The sequence below is a fragment of the Aspergillus tubingensis genome (genome assembly GCF_013340325.1).
Source record: "Aspergillus tubingensis WU-2223L DNA, scaffold_13, whole genome shotgun sequence".
NCBI classification, from domain to species: domain Eukaryota; kingdom Fungi; phylum Ascomycota; class Eurotiomycetes; order Eurotiales; family Aspergillaceae; genus Aspergillus; species Aspergillus tubingensis.
The window spans coordinates 762,000-783,452 of NW_023336287.1; the positions used below are offsets into that span (position 1 = coordinate 762,000).

Sequence of the window (21,453 nt, forward strand, 5' to 3'; positions counted from 1 at the left end):
TTTCCAGCTCATAGTGCTGCATCGTGAACATTATAATTCTTGTAGGGGCGGAGGAAAGCGACCAAGTGGCCTCAACGGGTTAGCGTGGCTGGGTGGGCGCAAAGTGGCCAGCGAGGCGACTCTGGATCGCACCCGCAATCCCCGTCGACCTCATCGCTTCCTCCCTTTCTCCTCCTCCATCCTCTCTCTCTTCCCGTCGTCTTCACTTCTTCCCCTTCTTCTTTTGTAATTCCCCTCCATTCCTTCAGCTGGTTCTCGCCTCCAGCTTTCCTTTCTTTCTTTCCCTCCCCTTTTATTCGAGTAATCCTGCAGCTCTGGGAGGTGCAACAGTCACAATGAGCGGACGTGAGTCTTGCACGCGATCGCTGCCCTTTTCGCGACAGCGTTCCATCTTTTACCTCAATGGGTCAGCAAATGCTGATACTCGATTCTAGTCCGGTTTCTCGATCTCATCAAGCCTTTCACGCCCCTCCTCCCGGAGGTGGCCGCCCCGGAAACCAAGGTTCCCTTCAACCAGAAGTTGATGTGGACGGGGGTACGTGATACTTGTCCAGCTCGACAAGAGCTTCTAAGCTAATGGATTGTTTCTGCAGTTGACTCTCCTGATCTTCCTGGTCATGAGTCAGATGCCTTTGTACGGAATTGTCTCCTCTGACACCTCCGACCCTCTGTACTGGCTCCGTATGATGCTGGCCAGTAACCGGGGTACCCTGATGGAATTGGGTATCACCCCCATCATCTCCTCCGGCATGGTTTTCCAGGTATGTAATGAAGAAAGTGCAGTTTGAAGTCGGATATTGGGCATTTGCTAATATGTGGCTTTTCTGATAGCTCCTCGCTGGTACCCACCTCATCGATGTCAACCTGGACCTTAAGACCGACCGTGAACTGTATCAGACCGCTCAGAAGCTCTTCGCTATCATCCTGTCCTTCGGTCAGGCCTGCGTCTACGTCCTCACTGGTCTTTACGGCCAGCCCAGTGACCTTGGTGCCGGTATCTGTGTTCTCCTGATTGTTCAGCTGGTCGTTGCTGGCTTGGTTGTCATTCTGCTGGACGAGCTCCTCCAGAAGGGCTATGGTCTTGGTAGCGGTATCTCTCTGTTCATCGCGACCAACATCTGCGAGTCGATCGTCTGGAAGGCTTTCTCCCCCACGACCATCAACACTGGCCGTGGTCCCGAGTTCGAGGGTGCCATCATTGCCCTCTTCCACCTTCTCTTGACCTGGTCCGACAAGCAGCGCGCTCTTCGTGAGGCTTTCTACCGCCAGAACCTCCCCAACATCATGAACTTGCTGGCCACTCTCCTCGTTTTCGCCGCTGTGATCTACCTCCAGGGCTTCCGTGTCGAGATCCCCGTCAAGTCCTCCCGCCAGCGTGGCATGCGTGGTTCCTACCCTGTTCGCCTGTTCTACACCTCCAACATGCCCATCATGCTCCAGTCTGCTCTGTGCTCCAACATCTTCCTCATCAGTCAGATGCTGTACTCTCGCTTCTCTGACAACCTCCTTGTCAAGCTTCTCGGTGTTTGGGAGCCTCGCGAGGGTTCTGCCCAGCTCCACGCCGCTTCCGGCATTGCCTACTACATGTCTCCTCCCCTGAACTTCAAGGAGGCCCTTCTTGACCCCATCCACACCGCCGTTTACATTACCTTCATGCTGGTCGCCTGCGCTCTCTTCTCCAAGACTTGGATCGAGGTTTCCGGCTCTGCTCCCCGTGACGTTGCTAAGCAGCTCAAGGACCAGGGTCTCGTGATGGCTGGTCACCGTGAGCAGAGCATGTACAAGGAGCTCAAGCGTGTCATCCCTACTGCCGCTGCTTTCGGTGGTGCCTGCATTGGTGCCCTGTCCGTCGCTTCTGACCTCCTTGGTGCTCTTGGCAGCGGTACTGGTATCCTCCTTGCCGTCACGTAAGTCTTCACTCTTGTCTCGATTCTTTTGAAATGAATACTAACCATTGTTTTCAGAATTATATACGGATACTTCGAAATTGCCGCCCGTGAGGGCGACATTGGATCAGGCCTCAAGGGCCTTGTTCCGGGTAACTAATAAGGCCCCTTTTTGATGAAAGCATGAGAAGAAGTTTGAGGGCTTATGTTTGTTCTTGCAACTTTCTGTTTCTTCTCGGGTAGAGTGCTGTTGTGGCTGGGATCTTGATTATTTAGTTCTTGATGGATGTATGGCTAGTTTTTAACAATTTGCAGGAGGGGAAGATCTTCTCTACGAAGATACGTCCACGCCACAGCTGTACATAGCACCTACCTGGTTTGTAACCATATTGACAAAAGATCTAAAATTAACTTAATTGGCTTGACCATCTCGGGTGCCTTTTTACTTCAACTGCAAGGGGGTGATGTCTGATGCAGATCTATAACTAAGGTAACAATTGCGGGTATATACCGAAACCACACTTATACACAATCAACTGCAGTACCACTTCCACTGCAACATCGGTATTCACTTTTTCACTCCCACTCACCTAAGTCCGGTAATCACCATTGATAGTCACATACTCGTGACTGAAGTCACAGAACCAATAAACCGCCTCCTCTCCACCAAGACCCTTCTCGCCCTTCTCACCACCTCCAAGGTCAACCACAATCTCCAAATCTTCCTCCTGCAGGATCACCGACGCGCGATCTTCATCCACCTGCTCCGGCTCGCCGTTCACCAACAACTTCAGCTCCGCACTGCCATCCACAGGCTTGAAGCTCACACTAGTCCGTTCCGGCACCACCGTACCCTCCGCAACGCCCTGCGTGTAGCCAATCGCGCACAGGATCCGGCCCCAGTTCGCGTCCTTTCCATACAAAGCGGTCTTTACGAGCGGGGACCGCGCGATCGTCGATGCGATCAGTCGGGCGGACTCGTAGTCGGGGGAGTTCTGCACACGGACCGTTACGAACTTGGTAGCACCTTCGCCGTCCCGGACGACGAGCTGCGAGAGGGATTGCGCGAAAGAGGTCAGGACGTTCTGCATGGCCGTGTAGTCTGCGGACGAGGTCGAGGTGATGGGTGCGCCGCCGGCAGCGCCGTTGGCCAGGATGGCGATGGTGTCGTTGGTGCTGGTGTCGCCGTCGACGGAGATGGAGTTGAAGGACCGGGATACGGCGTGCTTGAGGAGCGGCTGGAGGGCTGAGGGGGCAATGGGCGCGTCGGTGCAGAGGACTCCCAGGAGCGTGGCCATGTTCGGGTGGATCATGCCGGCACCTTTGGTCATTCCGGCGAGGCGGTACGTGCGGTCCGGGGACGAGGGGAGGGTGAAGGTCTGGGAGAGGAGCTTGGGGAAGGTGTCTGTTGTGCAGATGGCGCGGGCGGTTGTGAGCCAGGCATCGTGGGTGGAGGAGAGGGTCGAGTGCGCAGTGGGGATTTTGTTGAGGATCTTGGAGATGGGGAGGCTGTTGTGAGAATGAGATTGTTAGTGATGAGGTGACGATGGGAGAATTGGGAGGGGTCGTTACCGTTGACCGATGACACCGGTGCTCATGACGAGAGTGCTGGGCTGGGCGAGGCCATTGCACTCGTCTACCTTGCTGCCCATGCTCACGGCATCCTCCAGGCCGCCTTTACCTGTCACGGCGTTGGCGCAGCCCGAGTTGATGACCACGGATCGGATGCCTTCGCCTTGGGTGGACTTCAGGGTGTTCTTGCTTGCTTGGACCGGGGCGGCTTGGAACTTGTTGGTGGTGAAGACGGCGGCGGCGGAGCAGGGCGTCTCGGAGGAGATGAGGGCCAGGTCCGGGAATCTGGTGTTGGATGCCTTCACGCCGACGTGGGTTCCGGAAACGGAGAAGCCCTTAGGGTAGGTACCGGAGGCAGGGATATACTTCTGCTTGGAGGCGGGAATGGCCATATCCAAGGGCGCAGAGTAGTACCGCACCTGGCCCTTCACCATGCGGGCGAAGGTAGCCATGGTGGTAGTGGCCGCCGAGTTGGTAGGCAAAGCCATTGGGATTCCTTTTACCTGGGGCAGATGAGCAGATGTTAGTAAAACTGCTCCCTGCGATTGAGGGAATTTATATTGGAGAAATCCAATGGGTGTGGATGCCTTCTCCAGGGCTGCAAGAGTGTCCTTGGGTATATATACCTGCAGGAGAGAGGATCGGAGATAAGTTGAAGTAGATAAATGACTCACCGAATTGACTCGCTCGACTTGTCAGGGGCCTAATGACCGCAACTAATTCGCTCAAGGCAAAGTGGACGTGTAGACCACTGCCAGACAAACCAAGTGAGCAGTCTCAATGGAAGAAATAAGAACAGAACAAGCGCAAAGCACCGGAAACAGGAAAGGTGAAGTGATGCGATTCGCGGCGATGAAATGCCGCTCCGATATCGCGGAATCGGAGAAACCGTCGGGCCTGCCTTTGATTGATTGATTGATTTGCTGCGCGTTCCAGACGCGCCCATCGCAGGGCAAAAAAGTAGCCACGAGGAAGCCGACTAGATCTATCAGCGATCAGCATTCCCAGCAAGCGCGCTCATCCCTCGCGTCCTCTGTTGTGCTCGTCGTTCCTTCTGGACCTCCAGAAGAGCTTTGTTGTGCCCCGAATGGTATTTGCTCTCCGCCATTCCCCCGAAGCTGCTTCGATTACCTCCCCGGACCCATTGACTAAAATGAAACGCAAGCATCCAGAATCCGATGACCAATTCCCGATCTCTACGCCCAAGAGGCAGAGGACTACGGCCACCAATGGCACCGTAAATGGGAACACCAACGGTGAACGTGAACGAACCCCTGAAGCTACCACCACCCCTACGAAACGAGTGAAATCAACACCTCAAAAATCCACCACCGATAACACCCCAGCCACTCTCAAAGCCTCAGGGTTGAAGACACCAACACAGAAGGCCAAAGCGAAGAATCTATTCTCAACGCCCACGAAAAAGTCTACTGTTGCAACTCCGTCGAAAGCCCGTGCCGACCGGTCCGCTAAGAAGAAGAGCGCTCGTCTTCTACTCGAACAGGATGACGAAGACATCTGGGACGGCGCTGACCGTCTTGCGGAGGAGATTCTTCAAGATGATACCAACGAGGCTCCCAGCAAGGCATCGGCGACAGGAAAAGGTTTATTAGAATCCATCGAGGAGGAGTCTACTCAACCCGCCGCGAATGGTGCAACAGAAGGAGCACCAACACCCAAGCGTCGTGCAGGACGACCAAAGGGCGCAAAGAACAAGCGTTCTCCCACCCCAGAAGGAGAACTCCCAGCTCATGAGCGATACTTTTTCCAAAACCGCGCCGGACCACCCCGTACCTCGAATAACAATTTAGGCAAAGTAAACCTCTTAACGCACGAGGAGTACTTCGAACGGATGTCACAGTACGCAGACCCATACAAACAAGAGAAATCATTCCTCCTCGACCTCCACTGCCGGTCCTTTCCCCAATGGGACTTCGAATTCGACCAAGGCTTCAATATCTGCCTGTACGGCTACGGCTCCAAGCGCCGCCTTCTCCAAGAATTCGCAGACTGGCTCTACCACCGTCATCACAGCAGTTCCGTCTCAAGCTCTGTAGTCATCGTCAATGGACACACGCCCAACATGTCCATCCGTTCCATCTTCGCCACGATCGTCACCGCCGTCCTGGGCGCCGATATTCCTTCCAAAATGGGCTCTCAGCCCCAAGAAGTCCTCGAATTGCTTCAGTCCGTCCTCAAGTCCCGACCTTCCCAGAAACCAATCACCGTTCTCATCAACTCCATTGATGCCCCTGCCCTCCGGAGAGCAGCGAACCAAGCCCTCCTTGCCCGTTTAGCAGCTACGCCGAAAATCCATCTTCTTGCGACGGCGGATACCCCGAATCTGTTGCTGATGTGGGATCTCAGCCTGCGTGACCAGTTCAACTTCGTCTTCCACGACTGTACAACCTTCGCGCCGTTTGATACCGAGTTTGATGTTGTTGAGGAGGTCAGCACTCTGCTAGGAAGAAAGGGCCGCCGTGTCGGTGGTAAGGAGGGTGTCGAGTTCGTCTTGAAGAGTTTGCCTGAGAACGCGAGGAATCTCTATCGGTTACTTCTTACGGAGCTGCTATCCATGGCGGATGAGGGACACATGTCGGATGATGACATGGATGGTGGGGGTAATGGAGGAGGGGATGGCAGCAACGGCCGAGGAGAAGAAACGGGCATTGAGTTCCGGACGCTGTATCAAAAGGCGGCGGAAGAGTTCATTGCCTCATCGGAGATGATGTTCCGGACGCTGCTGAAGGAGTTCCATGACCATCAGATGATTACTTCGCGGATGGATACGAGTGGGATGGAGATCCTGGGAGTCCCATTGGCGCGTGACGAGATGGAGGGTGTTTTGGAAGATTTGGTATTGAGTTGAATGCTGACTGACAGGATGATAGATTGATAGATAGTATAGTATAAGATAGGCTAGCATAGCGCCTTGCACGGCATGGCATAAATCCATGATACCCTGTATAACATAGAATACTTATTGCAGCAATTGGAGCGTAGCAAGCCCGGTGTTACTTCACTTGCTAGACAAGATACATAGATTCTTCGAGATGCGATACTACCATATCACATTCATACCGCATATCTCAACATAGTCTGCCTAGAACTGCGCAAACGCAGCCAACCCCATCGTAGCCCCGAAACTAATCTTGAAGGGAATATGATGCGACACCGTCTTCTGCAAATCCACCCGCTTAAAGTACTTCTGCACCGTGTTAACCGGAAGCAGATTATATCCTCTCGCCGCAGCCCACTACATTGATATCAGTACACACATCACCAACCCAAAACCAAATACAGCAAAGGAAAGTAAGGAATGATCAATCAATCAACCTACCTCAACAGCAACAATCCCCATCCCCAAGAGCACCACCAACACTCTCGAAAACGCCCTCAACCCCACACCCACAACCAACCCCAGCACGCTGCCCAGACTGACCTGGCGCATGTTCGAGGCTGTCAGGATCCCGCCACCAGCAGTATTATGACTCGAGTTCCTGGTGGTGCCTTGTTTGCGCAGCAACGGGTCCTGGGAGTCCATGGCCCAGCCGGAGTCCGGGGAGATTTGGGATTCGGGGCGGTAGTAGGGAGCGGTGTATTGGCATTGCATTGGGGGTGCGCGGAAGGGGGAAAGTGGGTGGAGGGAGAGGGTGAGGCCGACACCGAGGCCGGTGCCTAGGAGAGTGGTTGTTGTGCGGCTGAGGAGGAAGGCCATTGTTTGGTTGTTGCGACGATTGTGGTTGCGATGGATAGAATAGGAGGGGGGACTTGTTTGGGAGAGGGGGATGGTGAGGCAATTGAGTGGTTATTGGTGTCTGGTTCTGGTTGTTGGTAATGGGATGGGTTTGGAGGAATGGATTATAGGGATGAGATGGAATGAGGAGGTCCTGGAAGGGCGCTGCAGGTTGTGGTTATTATGGTTATGGTTCTCAGCTGTTCTGGAGTTGCGCCCTCGGTATGCGTACGGTGACGTCACGGGGGTTAGTCTGAGAGGTAGATACCCTGGTCTGGGTAATTTGTGGTAGAAGGTGTTTGTGGTAGAAGGGTGTACTGTACGAAGACGAGCGGAAGGTATTCTCTTGAGATAAAGGAAGAAATTGCTTGACTGCTGCAGTCAATGGCTATGGATGGAGAGAAGGTGTTGAGGTGGGCACCAGTGCTAGTATGAGAATGAGGAGATGAAGCAATCAAACAAGCATGCCTCGGATAGGAAGGTGATTGGAGAGGACCGCAGTTAGTTCTAATGCCTGAGGCATTAAGGACAATACTACTAGTAGTTGACAGGGAATACGGGTGTGACCATACACACGACCTGCATGACCAGACGTGACCAGCATTACGATACGCCAAGGTGGAAAACCGCGGGAAATCCACCAGACTATGTATCACGTGACCAACTCTATAGGCAGCAAAGGAGGGACGGACGGGCAGTGATTGGTTGCCACGGCCGCCCTGCGAACGACGGCAGGAAAAAGTCGGCCGCCGCGGGGAAAAAATCGAGGGGTAGAAAGCAGGAACCGGCACTGGTTGGTCCAGATGCTGCCCCCCGTCTCCGCGGAGGCGAACGGGCGGCGTTACTGATAGTTCAGTACGGAGTACTTAGTAGTTGTTCCTCGTCGGCCGTTGACTCACTCCTGCTTTTCTTTCTCTCGACATCCTCCTACTCACTTCCTCTCCATTCCCTAGGGTGCCTTCTTCCTTCTGGACTTCTCTTCTCGTACATACTCTTGGTCTTCATCCCATTGAACCTTCTTCCCCTTCACAATGGCTTCCCAGCAGAATGGCGATTCCAACGGCACTGCCAACACCTTCACTCTGAAGGCCGGTTTGGCTCAGATGTTGAAGGGTGGCGTGATCATGGATGTTGTCAACGCGGAACAGGTATGCCTCTACATAGGATCCCTAAGCTCAATCTGTGTCAATTGTTGCTAACATCCAATTTGCCAACAGGCTCGCATTGCTGAAGAGGCTGGTGCCGCCGCTGTCATGGCCCTCGAGCGTGTCCCCGCCGACATTAGAGCTACGGGTGGCGTGGCTCGCATGTCCGATCCCGGCATGATCAAGGAGATCCAGAAGGCCGTTACCATCCCTGTTATGGCCAAGGCTCGTATTGGACACTTCGTTGAGTGCCAGGTAAGCTACAATCAACTTTCCTTCATAGCTGTCCGTTTCGCCACAAACTGACACACCGTCCACTAGATCCTCGAAGCCATTGGCGTCGACTACATTGACGAGTCGGAAGTCCTGACCCCCGCCGACGACGTCTACCACGTCACCAAGCACAACTTCAAGGTTCCCTTCGTCTGTGGCTGCCGTAACTTGGGTGAGGCCCTTCGCCGTATCTCGGAGGGTGCTGCCATGATCCGCACCAAGGGTGAGGCCGGTACCGGAGACGTCGTGGAAGCTGTCAAGCACATGCGCCAGGTCAGCTCGGACATCGCCCGTGCCCGTGCTATCTACCAGTCCTCTGCCGACTACGAGCCCGAGCTGCGCCAGTTTGCCCGCCAGCTGGAGGTTCCCTACGAGTTGCTTCGTGAGACGGCCGAGAAGGGCCGTCTGCCCGTGGTGAACTTCGCTGCCGGTGGCGTTGCCACCCCTGCCGATGCGGCGCTCATGATGCAGCTGGGCTGCGATGGTGTGTTTGTTGGTTCCGGTATCTTCAAGTCCGGCGATGCGAAGGCTCGCGCCAAGGCCATCGTGCAGGCCGTCACTCACTTCCGCGACCCTAAGGTTCTTGCCGAGGTGAGCGAGGGTCTGGGCGAGGCCATGGTGGGCATCAACGTTGCGCAGATGTCCGAGGCCGACAAGCTGGCCAAGCGGGGATGGTAAGCGAGAATCATTCTAGAGACTTATTTTCATCGCGGGCGTTGGAAAAGCTGGTCTACTGTGTTTTTGTACACTTGTGTTGCATTTGCTGCCGTCAAGGCGATTTGTCTTAGTACATTGTTGATATGAGCCATGAGCACATGATCTACTATCTTTCGAGTAATAGAATTGCGGTGGTTAGACGGACTTTTTTTTCCATTTAGACTTTCTCAACCTCGGGTTCCTTGGCGCACTACAACGTTCCATAGTAGCTTGATCGTCTGACCTAGCTATAGCTAGCCAGTAATCTCACACATCTTCCCACAAATATCGCCTCTGATATAATGATCTCCCAGACCTATAAACAATCATACCCATAACAATGGAAGGGACCGGAGCAACAGCCCAACTCCGTTTTCCAGGCTAGCGGCGGGCCGGGAAGGCGCCCTCGGCTTGCCGCCGATCCGCCGATGAATTCGCGCAAAAGACCCATCTCGCCGGTGAACAATTGACTCATCTTCGTGTTCGAACCTCCAGAGCACGCCAAGAAGATTCCACTATCTGTTTTTGAGTTGAATACAGGGACCCCATTGCGCCCTCTCTTGACATTGAGTAATCAAATCATCCACCGAGACAGCGCCGAGAAAGTTACTTTCAATTACCGTTACGTGACATACCACCTTGCAGACGGGTAATCTGCAATGACAGCTCTTACCATACCGCTAGTTAAGCATACGGCTCCTACTCTAGCCGTGAAAGCTATTCCATATCGAGCGATGCGATCATGTGACTACGGGCTTGGGAAACAGTATGACAGCTACGTACTTTGTACTAAGGGCTCTCCACCCCCGAGACTACTACCTTCTAGGGCACTACGGAGGCCGCTACGGGATGTAAGGCCCTAAAGTCAGGTACTAGAATACTATAGCTAGCCCGCATTTATAGTTGAAATCTGTAATCCTCGAGAAACTATCCTGGAGAGCCCTACCAAGAGAACCACCCCGGAGGCTACTAGGGCAACCACTAAGGTCCCTCCTCCCCCCAAGCCCTCCGAAGCTCCCCAAGCATCTTCCCTGAGAGTTCACTACCAGGGCCACTACTAAGACTAATACTCCCGGGGGCGCCTCCAGAGGCACTGTGGAGGGTGCTACCTAGGCAAGTACAACAGATATCAACTTTCCTATGTTATGTATTATGATGGTTGTATGATAAACCTAATATGGCTTAGCTGCACTCCATATGAGATATCCTGATAGTTTCTGAGGCCGCCACTTCCTTACATCTTGATTACCGAACATGGAAGGCACAACTACTTACCTACGCCCGCAGCATTGCATATAGTAAGTAGTTACAGCTTATACTCCCACATCTACACCACACACTCTCTAAGAACAATCATCAATAACTACACAAACACACGCACACACACTCATTCATCTACCCAACCCAATCATACTATATACATTGACACTCAACCCAATACTTACAAACCATAAATCCTCCACCGTGTCTTCCACCACTACTACAAGCGCATCATACCACACAGCAGCAATGAACAACCTCGCCGTGATCCCCGCTATCCCCATTCTCCTCACCATCATCATCGCAATCATCCTCATCCCTATGCTCATCATAGCTGCCATCCCCACTGGGATCTTCCTCTTCTGTGTGGCCGTATGCGGCGTGATCGCCGTTGTCGTGTTCGCCCTGTTCTCGATGTTCTTCATCAGTCCAGTGATCCTGGTGGTGGCGGCTATAACGTGGTTCTTCGTCCTCACCTATCGAGCGTGCAGATTTGCTTTCACGGTTCTCTTTGGTCTTCTGGTTAATAGGTTGTGGCCTCCTGGTCCTTTGCCGAATGGGTGGGCTAACTGATTTGCTTTGGGCAGTTTTGGTTGAGAGTGAGTTGGAGATTTGGGGGTGGGGGTGGGATGGGATGGGAGAGAGGGTTTATAGGAATGGATGGGAGGGACTGGGTTTAAGGAATGGATTATGGGTATGATGGGTTTATATCATAGTTGTTACTAGCGACGGAGTTGGGTTATGGTTTCCGGTCCTTGTCTTATTGGTAAGAGTAGATTGTCCACACCAAAGACAGCGATAATATATGTCTCTTACTATCCGAACTCAGCTATGCGTATAGCAGATATACCAATAATAACCCTCGTCCTTGGAGGTATATCAATTGTTGCTTAAGCACTATCCGTTTTCTTAGCACAAGCTATGATCATAATTGCTGTTGGTGGGTTCTGGTTCTCGATCATTACACTGATCATATTGGGTGACTTCCCATAGAGTATTTGGTGGGAATTTGGGACTGATTGAAAGTGGTTGAATCATTTCGGACTACAAATGGTTTAGAAAAAGGTAGTTGTTGTAGCTATTGTTGTTGCTGTTCTTATCATTATTATGCCATACAACAAGTACTTGACTAGAATAGCAGTAGACGTTCGCACGACATTTCTAACGAACAATAGTTGTGTTAGTATTACGTAAATAGCTAATGAGATTCTGCCCATTTCACCCATCGGCGAATACAATCGTCTACCCGTTTCAGGGATGACTTCTCTGCCGTGATCTCAAACCACTCGCGATGCTCCCGTCCGCAGTCCGGACATTTCCCTAGGTCGCGGATCCGCACGTCCCCTAGCTCCAGATGAATGAGCCGTTCCACACGGTGGACATGGGGCACTTTGCGTCCCGGGACAAGAGTTGCAGTACTGTCATCATTGCTCCGGCCGTGTCGAGATGGCGATGGTTGCGGGGTGGAGGGCGTGTAAGGGTAATATCGGATCAAGGTGAGATGGTGGCCGCATTGTCGGCTCCACTCATTGAGTCGTCGCTGCACATTGTTAGCACGCCCGATCTTTAAACGGAGCGTGCCGGGGCTGTCATGAGTTGGTGCAGATGCCAAGGCATTGAGATCGCGGGCGGTTCGAATCGCATCGCTTACGCGGCGGTCACGTCCTGGGGAGGAGGTTGGCGGCATGAGGTTCGAGGCTACCTCTGAAGAAGGCAGCTCTTTGGAGTCAGATGTCGACGGTGTCATCCAGAACATGTAGATATAGCCTGGCTCGTCGGCTTCCGAGATAGGCTTGGCCAGTTCTGCGGTGAGGTTGGAGGTCGTCTCCGGCGCAAGGCCAGATGGAATCCAAGAGAGAATGTCGTCGTCGGTTCCTGAAGAGGAAGAGCCAGGTTTACTGGGTCGAACAGGAACCTGGTGGGGAGACAGGGATGGGGTTGGTGTTGACAGCTTCCCAGCAGGGGCTTGTTGCATCTCCGTTGGAGCATTGACCGGCCGCGACGGCCGAATGTCTTCCTCCTCGATTACCTCGAAGCAGCAGCATATCGTACGTCTGGTCCGCTTCTTTGGTGCTGGTTTCCGCTGTCTGCGCCGCTTGTCTGAAGTCCCTGCATCGTTAAGTTCCATCAACCCTAACCGCTCCATTAAAGTGTCGATACTGCCACGGGGCCTCAATCGCGAAGGGTTGGCCCCGCTGTTCGTCTGCGGAACCGACGCTGCCTGATCTTTGTGCTGCCAGCAGTACATTGCAGATAGGTCGGTCTGTTGTGATTTTGAAGCCGGTGTATCTGATGGCGATGGAGACGCCAGGGCCCGGCGACATGGCCGCCCATTGGAGGTGACACCGCGACAAGTTGTGGCCGGATCAAGCGAGTCCGTGCGACCCAATACAGCTTCTGGAGTATTTGCAATAATAGGCATGGGGGGCGATTATGCAGTACTTCAACAAGTGTAGGTAGAATGGATTAAGCGTAGAAAAGAACAGGCAAGAAAGAGCGCGGCAATATCACCAGGCATGTTTAAAAGCAGACCAGCGGCAGAATTCCGAGGTTGAAGGGCTTTATTTGCCCATGGGCTAAGGGGCAGAGACCCACATCGCGTTATATTCATAGCCGATCAAGCTAAATTAGTAGCATCTGGCGAAAAATCGAGGCGACACCTGAAACCGATGCCCCATACGGAGTAAAGTGTCGTGCTGCCCCTTACTTTGTAGGGCCAAGCATGCACCGCCTCTGTGGCTGAGGGAAAGAGGCTGACTGCCAGGTCATCATGTCTGCGCAACTTGCATCAGTTCCACGGCCATGGTCCTATGGGGGTTTCACACATACACATGAGCAGCGCTTGTTGTCGTTTCGGGTGGCGATTCACTGCATCATTCCCATTACAGCCTGCCTCACTTTGGACTTATATAGTAATCATCATTTTTCTTTTTTTTGGTCTGGTTTACTCGGGTTGATCCAATGCTAGCGACTTGACTGTATTCCTCCCCTGCCTGTCCACATACTGTTCCAAACCGGAGCCAGATAACGTTAATATCTACCCAACGTAGTCGAAACTCACTCCCCGACATTTGACCCAGAACGTGCGTATCAACTGACTAGTTGGCGCTCTGGCACCCCTTGCCGCTAGCAGTGACGCAAGGAAGCGTTGCCTGTCCTCGGGCGACGTAGACGCGCCTTGATGTTGATTGGAAGCGTCATTGCTACCTAGATCAGCCAGCGCTGCAGCGAGGTGGGGGCGCGCAGCCCCTTGCTGTTTGAAGATGAGCTTTCGAAGCACCTCACAGAGATGCTCGAGGTCCGACCGCGCGCATCGCCCGGCCACCTGAGTGATCAGGATACGACAAAGGGCTGGAAGACACTGCATGATGGCAGTTTGAATAGACCCACCGTCGTTTGGAAGCGTTAGCACATTCACCCAGAACTGCGAGGCAGAGCGGAGCGGAAGTGGTTCAGGCCCTCGCAATGAGAGGAGAGTAAAATTCAAGACAGCTTCAAGGACTGACGGCCGTTGAAGCTCACCCCCATTGGAAGAAGGAATTTGGCTGGCTTCTTGGGGCGGCGTCGTGAGTGCAAATAGGAAAGGGTGATATTTGGGGAGTAAGCGTGTGAGGAAGTCGATCCCACTGTTGGCGACTTCGGGGTCATAGTACTCAGGTTTCTCATGCATCCAACAGAAAGTGTCATACACGTGCACGATCAGCGCAACCGTTTCGTCACGGATTCGCTGACAGTGTGAGCTATGAGATGCAAGGAAAGATGAAGCCGTACCCATCACGATGTCGGTACCAACACTGCCTAGAGGTATGCTCTTGACAAAGTTGACAGTCACCATTGGTGGGAAGACATATGGTCCCGTACTTTCGATATAACCAGCCTTCAAGATGTCGCATGCGGCTTCAATTATGGTCACATCGACAGGGAAATCGGTGATGAGCAGCTGCATGCATTGCATGATCAGGTTCTGAGACACGGCGCCACTGCCCGTATTCCAGAATGTCGGAGGGTAGGGGTCACCATCTCCATGGTCGTTCGACTCCAAATTCACCTCACCATCGGTTCTCAAACCCTTGCCAATACTTGCGACGCAGCGCAGCACAAACTGGCCACGGGTCTGAGCCTGCTCCACTAAGCCACCAACCGCCTCATCACGGGCCGCCTCTGCCTGCCCGTGGAAGAACCGGAGAATTCGTTCAATGACTTGTGACTTTGCTTCGTCCGTAGGCAAAGTCTGGATGATGGCGGCAATTCCTTCTAACACCTTTTCCATGGTATGAGTAGTGGCCGTGGGTTTGAAGCGGAAATGTTCGAATTGGTCAATGAAGGCTGGCAGTTCTGAGGTTAGCGCGTTGCGGCATGATTTACAAAGATATGCAATCGACTTGGATGCTGTTGGCGCACACGAGCTAACATCGAGAGACGCGAACAGAAAGGTAAGGACGCGAGGTAGCAAGGCATGTGTGCGTTCAAAGTACGACTGATACTTTCCCAGCATGTCCACCAAGGTCTGACGTGGTTTGTCTGGGATTAGCACTCCATTTCCTTCGCACAGGCGAGCGAATTCGTCACCGAAGAAGATCGAATTGAGACACTCGTCAGCGTGTTGGTTCTCATCGACAGCCTCCGAAAGCTGAGCGATGCAGAAAATCGCAGCCTCAAACGTGCGCCATTCCTGCTGTACCAGTGATATTCTTGCTCGTTCTTGGAAGACCCGGACAAGCTCCACTCCCAACATTGGGTAAATGGCTAGGAGGAAGTCGCACACATCACGCCGAAACGAACCGAATTCGCTACGGTCATCATCACCCCAACCTTGCAGCTCTTCTGGGCTAGGAAACTTTAGTTTTTCAAAGCAGTCCAAAGCCGCTTCGGCCAAATTTCTTTTAGCAGGCTCAAGACTCGTTTGATCTTCCGAGTCCGAATATATATCCTGGAGGTCGTCGGCGACTTCTGTCCACCACTCAAGAACAAGCGGCGAGGCCGGATCGTCCACCGCTGCATAGCCAGGAGCCTTGAACAGCGTGTGTAGAAGAGTGAGCATTTTAGCATGCTGTGGGTCTAATTGTTTGGTCATGAGGTCTCTCTGCTTCAACGTTGCATAAGCCAACAGGAGATCCAAGAACGTCATATTCTCGTCCTCAAAATCCGCCTCAATAAGTGACGCGACGTGAGCAGCCCCAAAATCACTGACAACATACTCCATAATAGCAGTAAGATGATCCTGGGTAAAGATACTGTCACGCCAGTCTATCAGCTCGACCACAACCTGTGTTGCAGATTTTGCAAGTCCAGGTATTTTCATGCTCTGAATGATGTAAGCCGTCGTAGAGGCCAGGTCCAAGACAGACAACGAATCACGCAACTGGATTGCGCTCCGTACATTCATCCACGCCTGATATCGGGTCAGATACAAGGTGCAACTGAGAATCTGATAAAGTTCGAGAAACGAAACCTACTTGATATGAGTTGATAGCTTCCGTGCCCAAGGCCTCATCTGATACCGGAATCCCAGAGGCGTGCTGCTGCATAATATGAGAAAGAACATAGTCAACGACAGCAAAGGCGTCCTTGACATTGACGTATGTATGGTGTTCCTCTCTGCTTCGTCGTGGTTCTGAACTCCATCGGTGAATCTCCTCGGCGAGGATATTGGAGAAGTAGAGCAATGAGGTTACATGCCGCTCGGACATAGCAGGGAGCACCGCACCCCGCAGATCAATGGACTTGCAGTGCTCTTCTGAGACATGTTTCCCGTTTGCCAGTGATGCTGCCAGGTTACAGAGTGCTCTGGACCAGGGAGCGTTGGGTTTCAGGAATATGGTTGCGAGGCTTGAAGCCAACTTCCGTATGACCAAGGGCCGCTCGCCCCCATTGACGAGAAAGACATAATGATCTATCAGTCGCCCTAGAAGTTCCTGAGCCTCCTCAGGGCTTAGACTTTGCCTGGATGAGTCGTCTGTTAGCCAAGGTCACTGGTGGAATTTGGGGCTCGTACGGAACGAACCAATCATGATTAATCTTGACCGTGAACGTCAAAGCACCAAAGAACCTTAAGTCTGTGCTGGCCTCACTGAGAAGCTGATTGGCGATTAGCCATGCCTGAGGACTTTTTTGAAGACTCTGCAGGTGCTCTTGGATGGCTTTGATCTTGGCGGGGTTCCCAGTATTCCCCGGATCATAAAGTTGGGACACGAGCTAGAAATAACTGTCTTAGTGATCATTCTATCCATATGGAGACATCAAGCAGCGAACATACCGATTTGGCCTCATTGATGAGGAGTTGCGCGTCTATGGCTTGGCCTGGGATGTCCACAGACATGGCCGAAACAATGAGGGCCTTGTTTAGGCTGGGGGAACTGTCACTGGCACAATATAGATTGGTGAGAGATGGTGAAAGGGGAGTCACGTGTTGATAATGCTATCACGAAAGTAGCAGGCGGTAAGCAAAAGAGGAAAGTGGGATGTGATAATGGGTTCAAAGTGAGACAGCAACAAGAGAAAGGAATACCAGAGCTATAGTGGGCTGGTGTGAATAATAATGAGATCCAAGGTAATGGGGCAACAGTTTGGTTCACACTGATGAATTGGGTTAGTACCAATTAGTGTAGTCATTCATTTAGATAACTTGTGGTGTGGTGTCATAGCTTCACCACTACATTCGGCTGATCATACAGCGACTGAAAAATAAAAAAAAAATAATATACCGCAACAGACCGAGCAACATGTAGGGATAGTCATCTCGAGTGGACTAGTTATGACTGACTCTTTGATATTTCAACTATTCCCTACCAGGTTTCCAGGTGTGTTGAGGCCTAATAACCCAGCTAGCTAGCTCGACCTATCACCGGGACCTATCTACCCGACCGGAATGGATGGCGAGATTAATGACGGTAATGAATGGTAACTTCCGTCTCCTTACCAGCCGTGGCAATTATTATTACTGCTACTACGGTGCCAGTAAGTGATTGTTGCCAGTAGTAACTCCGTCCCACCGCCCACCAAACCCGGAGCTCCAACGGACAGCTCTTGGGAAATATCCACTTCCGCGTTTCTCCCACGTCTCAATGCTCGGCTACTGCTGCTGCTAGTCTACTTTGTACTGCTATTGTGCTTATCGTTCTTCCAAGTCGTCGCTTTCTCCACGTCAAATCTTTTCCAGCTTCAATTTTACCTGCGCACACGACCTCCCTGTTGGAAATTCCAGCTATAACTAGCTTGGTGCCCCTCCCCACCTTTCCTCCGCCTTCCCCCCCTCTCCCTCCGTCCCCCTCTACCTTGGCCCTTGCTTGCTCCGTGCAACCTTGAGAGCTGTGTTCTTGGAGTCTTTGGATCCAAGGCCACCTTCTGCTCGGAAACCTGCAGCTTCTTCTTGCACATCCTTGCCAGTCGATGCTCTTTTCTCACCCTCCAATTCGCCTTGCTTGGACTTCAGCTTTCCAATCGGCTCGCAAGTTACCCCTACCCCGTTCAAGGCTCTTCTCCAGCTCCGCCCCGCGCTTCATCATCGATATGGAGACTGTGGACACGTCAGAACGCCTGGCCAGGTTAAGGCAGTTGATGCAGGAGCGTAAGGTGGACGTTTACAGTATGGCATCAATGAACCCTGTTCACTGTCCTTCTCGTTGGAAATCATATACTCACTGAAGCCAAAGTCGTTCCTTCGGAAGACAGTCATCAGTCCGAATACATTGCTCCATGTGACGGCCGCCGAGGTTAGAATCCCGCCTTCCGCAGTTTCCTAATTCGGATATTATTCGCATTTGCGCCTTGTCTCCCTCGCCATGTAACTTACGCTTTGCTTTCTTCCGATAGAATTCATCTCGGGTTTCTCCGGATCGGCAGGAACTGCTATTGTTTCCATGACCAAGGCGGCACTATCGACAGATGGCCGCTACTTCAACCAGGCTTCGAAGCAGCTGGACAGCAATTGGGCGCTTCTGAAGCGAGGCGTTGAGGGATTCCCGACATGGCAGGAATGGTATTGGAAACCAACCATCAGACACATAGGATCGCAAACTGAATTGGGTATAGGACTACAGAACAAGCCGAGGGAGGAAAGGTCGTTGGAGTCGATCCAGCTCTGGTTACACCTGGTAAGCAACGTCACGGACCTTATGGCGAAAATCGATCCAAACGCTAAGACCTTGTAGCGGGCGCCCGTAGTCTCTCGGAAACCCTCAAGAAGAATGGCTCATCACTTGTGGGCGTCGAACAGAACCTGGTTGACTTGGTTTGGGGTAAAGACCGACCAGCCCCTCCAAGGGAAGCGGTGAGAGTGCACCCTGCGCAGTATGCTGGCAAGAGCTTCCAGGAGAAAATCGGCGACCTGCGCAAGGAGTTGGAAAACAAGAAAGCGGCTGGGATTGTTATCTGTATGCTATGTTGCTTTCCAAACCTGCATTGTGTTGCGGCTAACGAATACAATAGCGATGCTTGATGAGATCGCGTGGCTATTCAACCTGAGAGGCACCGAGTAAGTGCTTGGCTCTAGAGTTCCTTTGGTTCGTGCTAATGGTTTCAGTATTCCATACAACCCAGTGTTCTTTTCATACGCCCTTATAACCCCTACTACCGTCGATCTCTACGTTGACGATGACAAGTTAACACCGGAAGTGAAAGCTCATCTAGGCCAGGATGTCGTCATCAAGCCGTATGACTCTATCTTCGCCGATGCCAAAGCGCTTAGCGAGGCGCGAAAGCAAGACGCGACGGGAGCGGCCCCCAAGTTCCTGCTGTCAAACAAGGCTTCTTGGGCTCTTAGCCTTAGCCTGGGAGGTGAAGAGCAGGTTGAGGAGGTCCGTAGCCCTATTGCTGATGCCAAAGCCGTTAAGAACGATGTGGAACTCGCGGGAATGCGCGCTTGCCACGTTCGTGATGGTGCGGCCTTGATCGAATATTTCGCTTGGCTCGAGAACGAGTTGATCAACAAGAAAACTACCTTGGATGAAGTTGATGCGGCAGACAAGCTGGAACAGATCAGGTCCAAGCATGATCTGTATGCTGGCTTGTCCTTCGATACTATCTCCTCCACAGGCCCGAATGGAGCAGTTATCCATTATAAGCCAGAGAAAGGAAGTTGTTCCATTATCGACCCAACAGCCATTTACCTTTGCGATTCCGGTGCCCAGTATCTGGATGGCACCACTGATGTAACCCGGACGTTCCATTTCGGAAAACCCACCGAACTGGAAAAGAAAGCTTTCACACTGGTGCTCAAAGGTCTCATTTCTATCGACACTGCTGTCTTCCCCAAGGGTACTAGTGGATTTGCGCTTGATGCTCTCGCTAGACAATTCCTGTGGAAGGAAGGCCTCGACTACCTCCACGGAACAGGCCACGGAATTGGCTCTTATCTGGTCAGCACTACAAAACAGAGCTCCCCGCTTATGCCTGTCATCATTTAGCTAACAGTATCGACAGAATGTGCACGAGGGACCCATGGGTATCGGCACTCGTGTCCAGTATACTGAGGTTCCCATCGCCGCGGGCAACGTTATTTCTGACGGTAAGGATAGTTGGGATACAGATACAAGGCCGCTTGCTAACAGCACCAGAACCCGGATTCTATGAGGACGGAAAATTCGGCATCCGTATTGAGAGTACGTTTTTCATTTCTCCAAAGCAAACCCCCACCTCATTCGCGACTGTTCTACAATGATTGGCTTTAACTAATGCTATACTCAGATGTTATCATGGCGCGTGAAGTGCAAACGACTCATAAGTTCGGTGAAAAACCATGGCTGGGATTCGAGCACGTAACCATGGCTCCACTGGGCCGCAATTTGATTAACGCATCCCTTCTCAGTGAGCATGAGATCAAATGGGTAAATGACTATCATGCAGAGGTGTGGGAGAAGACTCACCGCTTCTTCGAAAACGACGACTACACACGCAGTTGGCTCCAGCGCGAGACCCAGCCTATATCCAAATAGACTGGTTCGACATACCGTGAGAAACAGCGACCAGCACGAAGATTGAAGGGCGTCTTATGCTGTTGGTAATTCATATGCTCCCGTCTCTCTTCCGCTACTAGGCTTGATAGATGCGTTGGAGAACAAGCATACATAATCATGTATCTAAACCGTTGGGCGAGCCCGTTTTGTCTTAGAAACTACCAAGTCCGAAGAAAACCTCATGAGGGCAAGTATTAAGGCTTCGTGGCATGGAGCCTATGTGATGATCGCCTGCAGCATTCTTGATTATTCGTTGCCTAATGCCTTGTAAACTCCGACTGGCATTCTATGAGAGAGGGATGACTTTTCGTATAAAGACCGACTGGATCTTTTCCCCAGTCAACTACGCAAAGTCCCAGGAGATAACACGTTCGCTTTATCGAGATAAGATGAATGCTTTACCAGAGTCCCATAAAGGTGGGTCACAAACCTCCATGATGTCGAGGGACATTAGCGCCCGCTAACAAGCCAATCACTGTAAGTGGCTGTACTGCTGCCATGCGAGGTAGATACATCCAGCACGTAGATAGATACTTGGGCATTGGCTACCTGAATTGCTCTCCAGAAAAATAGTTTTTGTGATACCCAGAAGTTAAGAAGAAGATGAAGTACCGTTTGGATTAACAAGGACATATGGCTTGGATGGACTGTAGTAACCATGACCAGGCGGATGCGCGTTGAGAGGACTTTCGGTAACACGTGCTCAATTGTATGACGTGCATTAGGCAAAGTATACATGGTTCCCTTTGCTTCAAAATCATTACCTACATACTTATGAGACAAAATGGATGTAGAAAGATTCATAGTTTCAGTAACCTTGTCAGGCTTGCTTGGTGCGGAGTATACCATAGAACAAGCAAGGCGGTAAAGGTTGAGACCGCCAACCCCAAACTGCCGCTCCTATCTACAAGCTGACACCTTCTCCGCATAGC

At 52.0% G+C, this 21,453-nt stretch overlaps 9 protein-coding genes across 9 annotated transcripts; 5 read left to right on the plus strand and 4 right to left on the minus strand.

Moving 5' to 3' along the window:
* Nucleotides 1-335: 335 nt before the first annotated feature.
* Nucleotides 336-2,046, plus strand: AtWU_10557 (translocon subunit SEC61; the record flags this gene model as incomplete). Its single annotated transcript, XM_035505661.1, has 5 exons — nucleotides 336-345; nucleotides 435-535; nucleotides 594-761; nucleotides 832-1,907; nucleotides 1,965-2,046. The coding sequence occupies 5 exons, from the start codon at nucleotides 336-338 to the stop codon at nucleotides 2,044-2,046; spliced, it is 1,437 nt and encodes a 478-aa protein (XP_035361554.1).
* A 430-nt stretch (nucleotides 2,047-2,476) lies between these two features.
* Nucleotides 2,477-3,910, minus strand: AtWU_10558 (bifunctional ornithine acetyltransferase/N-acetylglutamate synthase; the record flags this gene model as incomplete). The annotated part of the gene is made up of 2 exons (XM_035505662.1): nucleotides 2,477-3,395; nucleotides 3,459-3,910. The coding sequence occupies 2 exons, from the start codon at nucleotides 3,908-3,910 to the stop codon at nucleotides 2,477-2,479; spliced, it is 1,371 nt and encodes a 456-aa protein (XP_035361555.1).
* Nucleotides 3,911-4,611: 701 nt separating this feature from the next.
* AtWU_10559 (origin recognition complex subunit 2) lies at nucleotides 4,612-6,327 on the plus strand (the record flags this gene model as incomplete). The annotated part of the gene is made up of 1 exon (XM_035505663.1): nucleotides 4,612-6,327. The coding sequence occupies one exon, from the start codon at nucleotides 4,612-4,614 to the stop codon at nucleotides 6,325-6,327; it is 1,716 nt and encodes a 571-aa protein (XP_035361556.1).
* A 234-nt stretch (nucleotides 6,328-6,561) lies between these two features.
* Nucleotides 6,562-7,176, minus strand: AtWU_10560 (uncharacterized protein; the record flags this gene model as incomplete). The annotated part of the gene is made up of 2 exons (XM_035505664.1): nucleotides 6,562-6,714; nucleotides 6,799-7,176. 2 exons carry the CDS (start codon nucleotides 7,174-7,176, stop codon nucleotides 6,562-6,564), a joined length of 531 nt encoding a protein of 176 aa, XP_035361557.1.
* Nucleotides 7,177-8,225: 1,049 nt separating this feature from the next.
* Nucleotides 8,226-9,290, plus strand: AtWU_10561 (pyridoxal 5'-phosphate synthase subunit PdxS; the record flags this gene model as incomplete). The annotated part of the gene is made up of 3 exons (XM_035505665.1): nucleotides 8,226-8,342; nucleotides 8,412-8,594; nucleotides 8,661-9,290. 3 exons carry the CDS (start codon nucleotides 8,226-8,228, stop codon nucleotides 9,288-9,290), a joined length of 930 nt encoding a protein of 309 aa, XP_035361558.1.
* Nucleotides 9,291-10,817: 1,527 nt separating this feature from the next.
* AtWU_10562 (seipin co-factor family protein) lies at nucleotides 10,818-11,165 on the plus strand (the record flags this gene model as incomplete). The annotated part of the gene is made up of 2 exons (XM_035505666.1): nucleotides 10,818-11,098; nucleotides 11,156-11,165. The coding sequence occupies 2 exons, from the start codon at nucleotides 10,818-10,820 to the stop codon at nucleotides 11,163-11,165; spliced, it is 291 nt and encodes a 96-aa protein (XP_035361559.1).
* A 601-nt stretch (nucleotides 11,166-11,766) lies between these two features.
* AtWU_10563 (uncharacterized protein) lies at nucleotides 11,767-12,990 on the minus strand (the record flags this gene model as incomplete). The annotated part of the gene is made up of 1 exon (XM_035505667.1): nucleotides 11,767-12,990. The coding sequence occupies one exon, from the start codon at nucleotides 12,988-12,990 to the stop codon at nucleotides 11,767-11,769; it is 1,224 nt and encodes a 407-aa protein (XP_035361560.1).
* A 615-nt stretch (nucleotides 12,991-13,605) lies between these two features.
* Nucleotides 13,606-16,887, minus strand: AtWU_10564 (putative importin 13; the record flags this gene model as incomplete). Its single annotated transcript, XM_035505668.1, has 4 exons — nucleotides 13,606-15,960; nucleotides 16,025-16,511; nucleotides 16,564-16,763; nucleotides 16,825-16,887. 4 exons carry the CDS (start codon nucleotides 16,885-16,887, stop codon nucleotides 13,606-13,608), a joined length of 3,105 nt encoding a protein of 1,034 aa, XP_035361561.1.
* A 1,190-nt stretch (nucleotides 16,888-18,077) lies between these two features.
* ampp (aminopeptidase P) lies at nucleotides 18,078-20,500 on the plus strand (the record flags this gene model as incomplete). Its single annotated transcript, XM_035505669.1, has 10 exons — nucleotides 18,078-18,153; nucleotides 18,221-18,280; nucleotides 18,381-18,546; nucleotides 18,600-18,661; nucleotides 18,719-18,940; nucleotides 18,996-19,041; nucleotides 19,090-19,924; nucleotides 19,989-20,073; nucleotides 20,123-20,167; nucleotides 20,253-20,500. The coding sequence occupies 10 exons, from the start codon at nucleotides 18,078-18,080 to the stop codon at nucleotides 20,498-20,500; spliced, it is 1,845 nt and encodes a 614-aa protein (XP_035361562.1).
* Nucleotides 20,501-21,453: the final 953 nt, after the last annotated feature.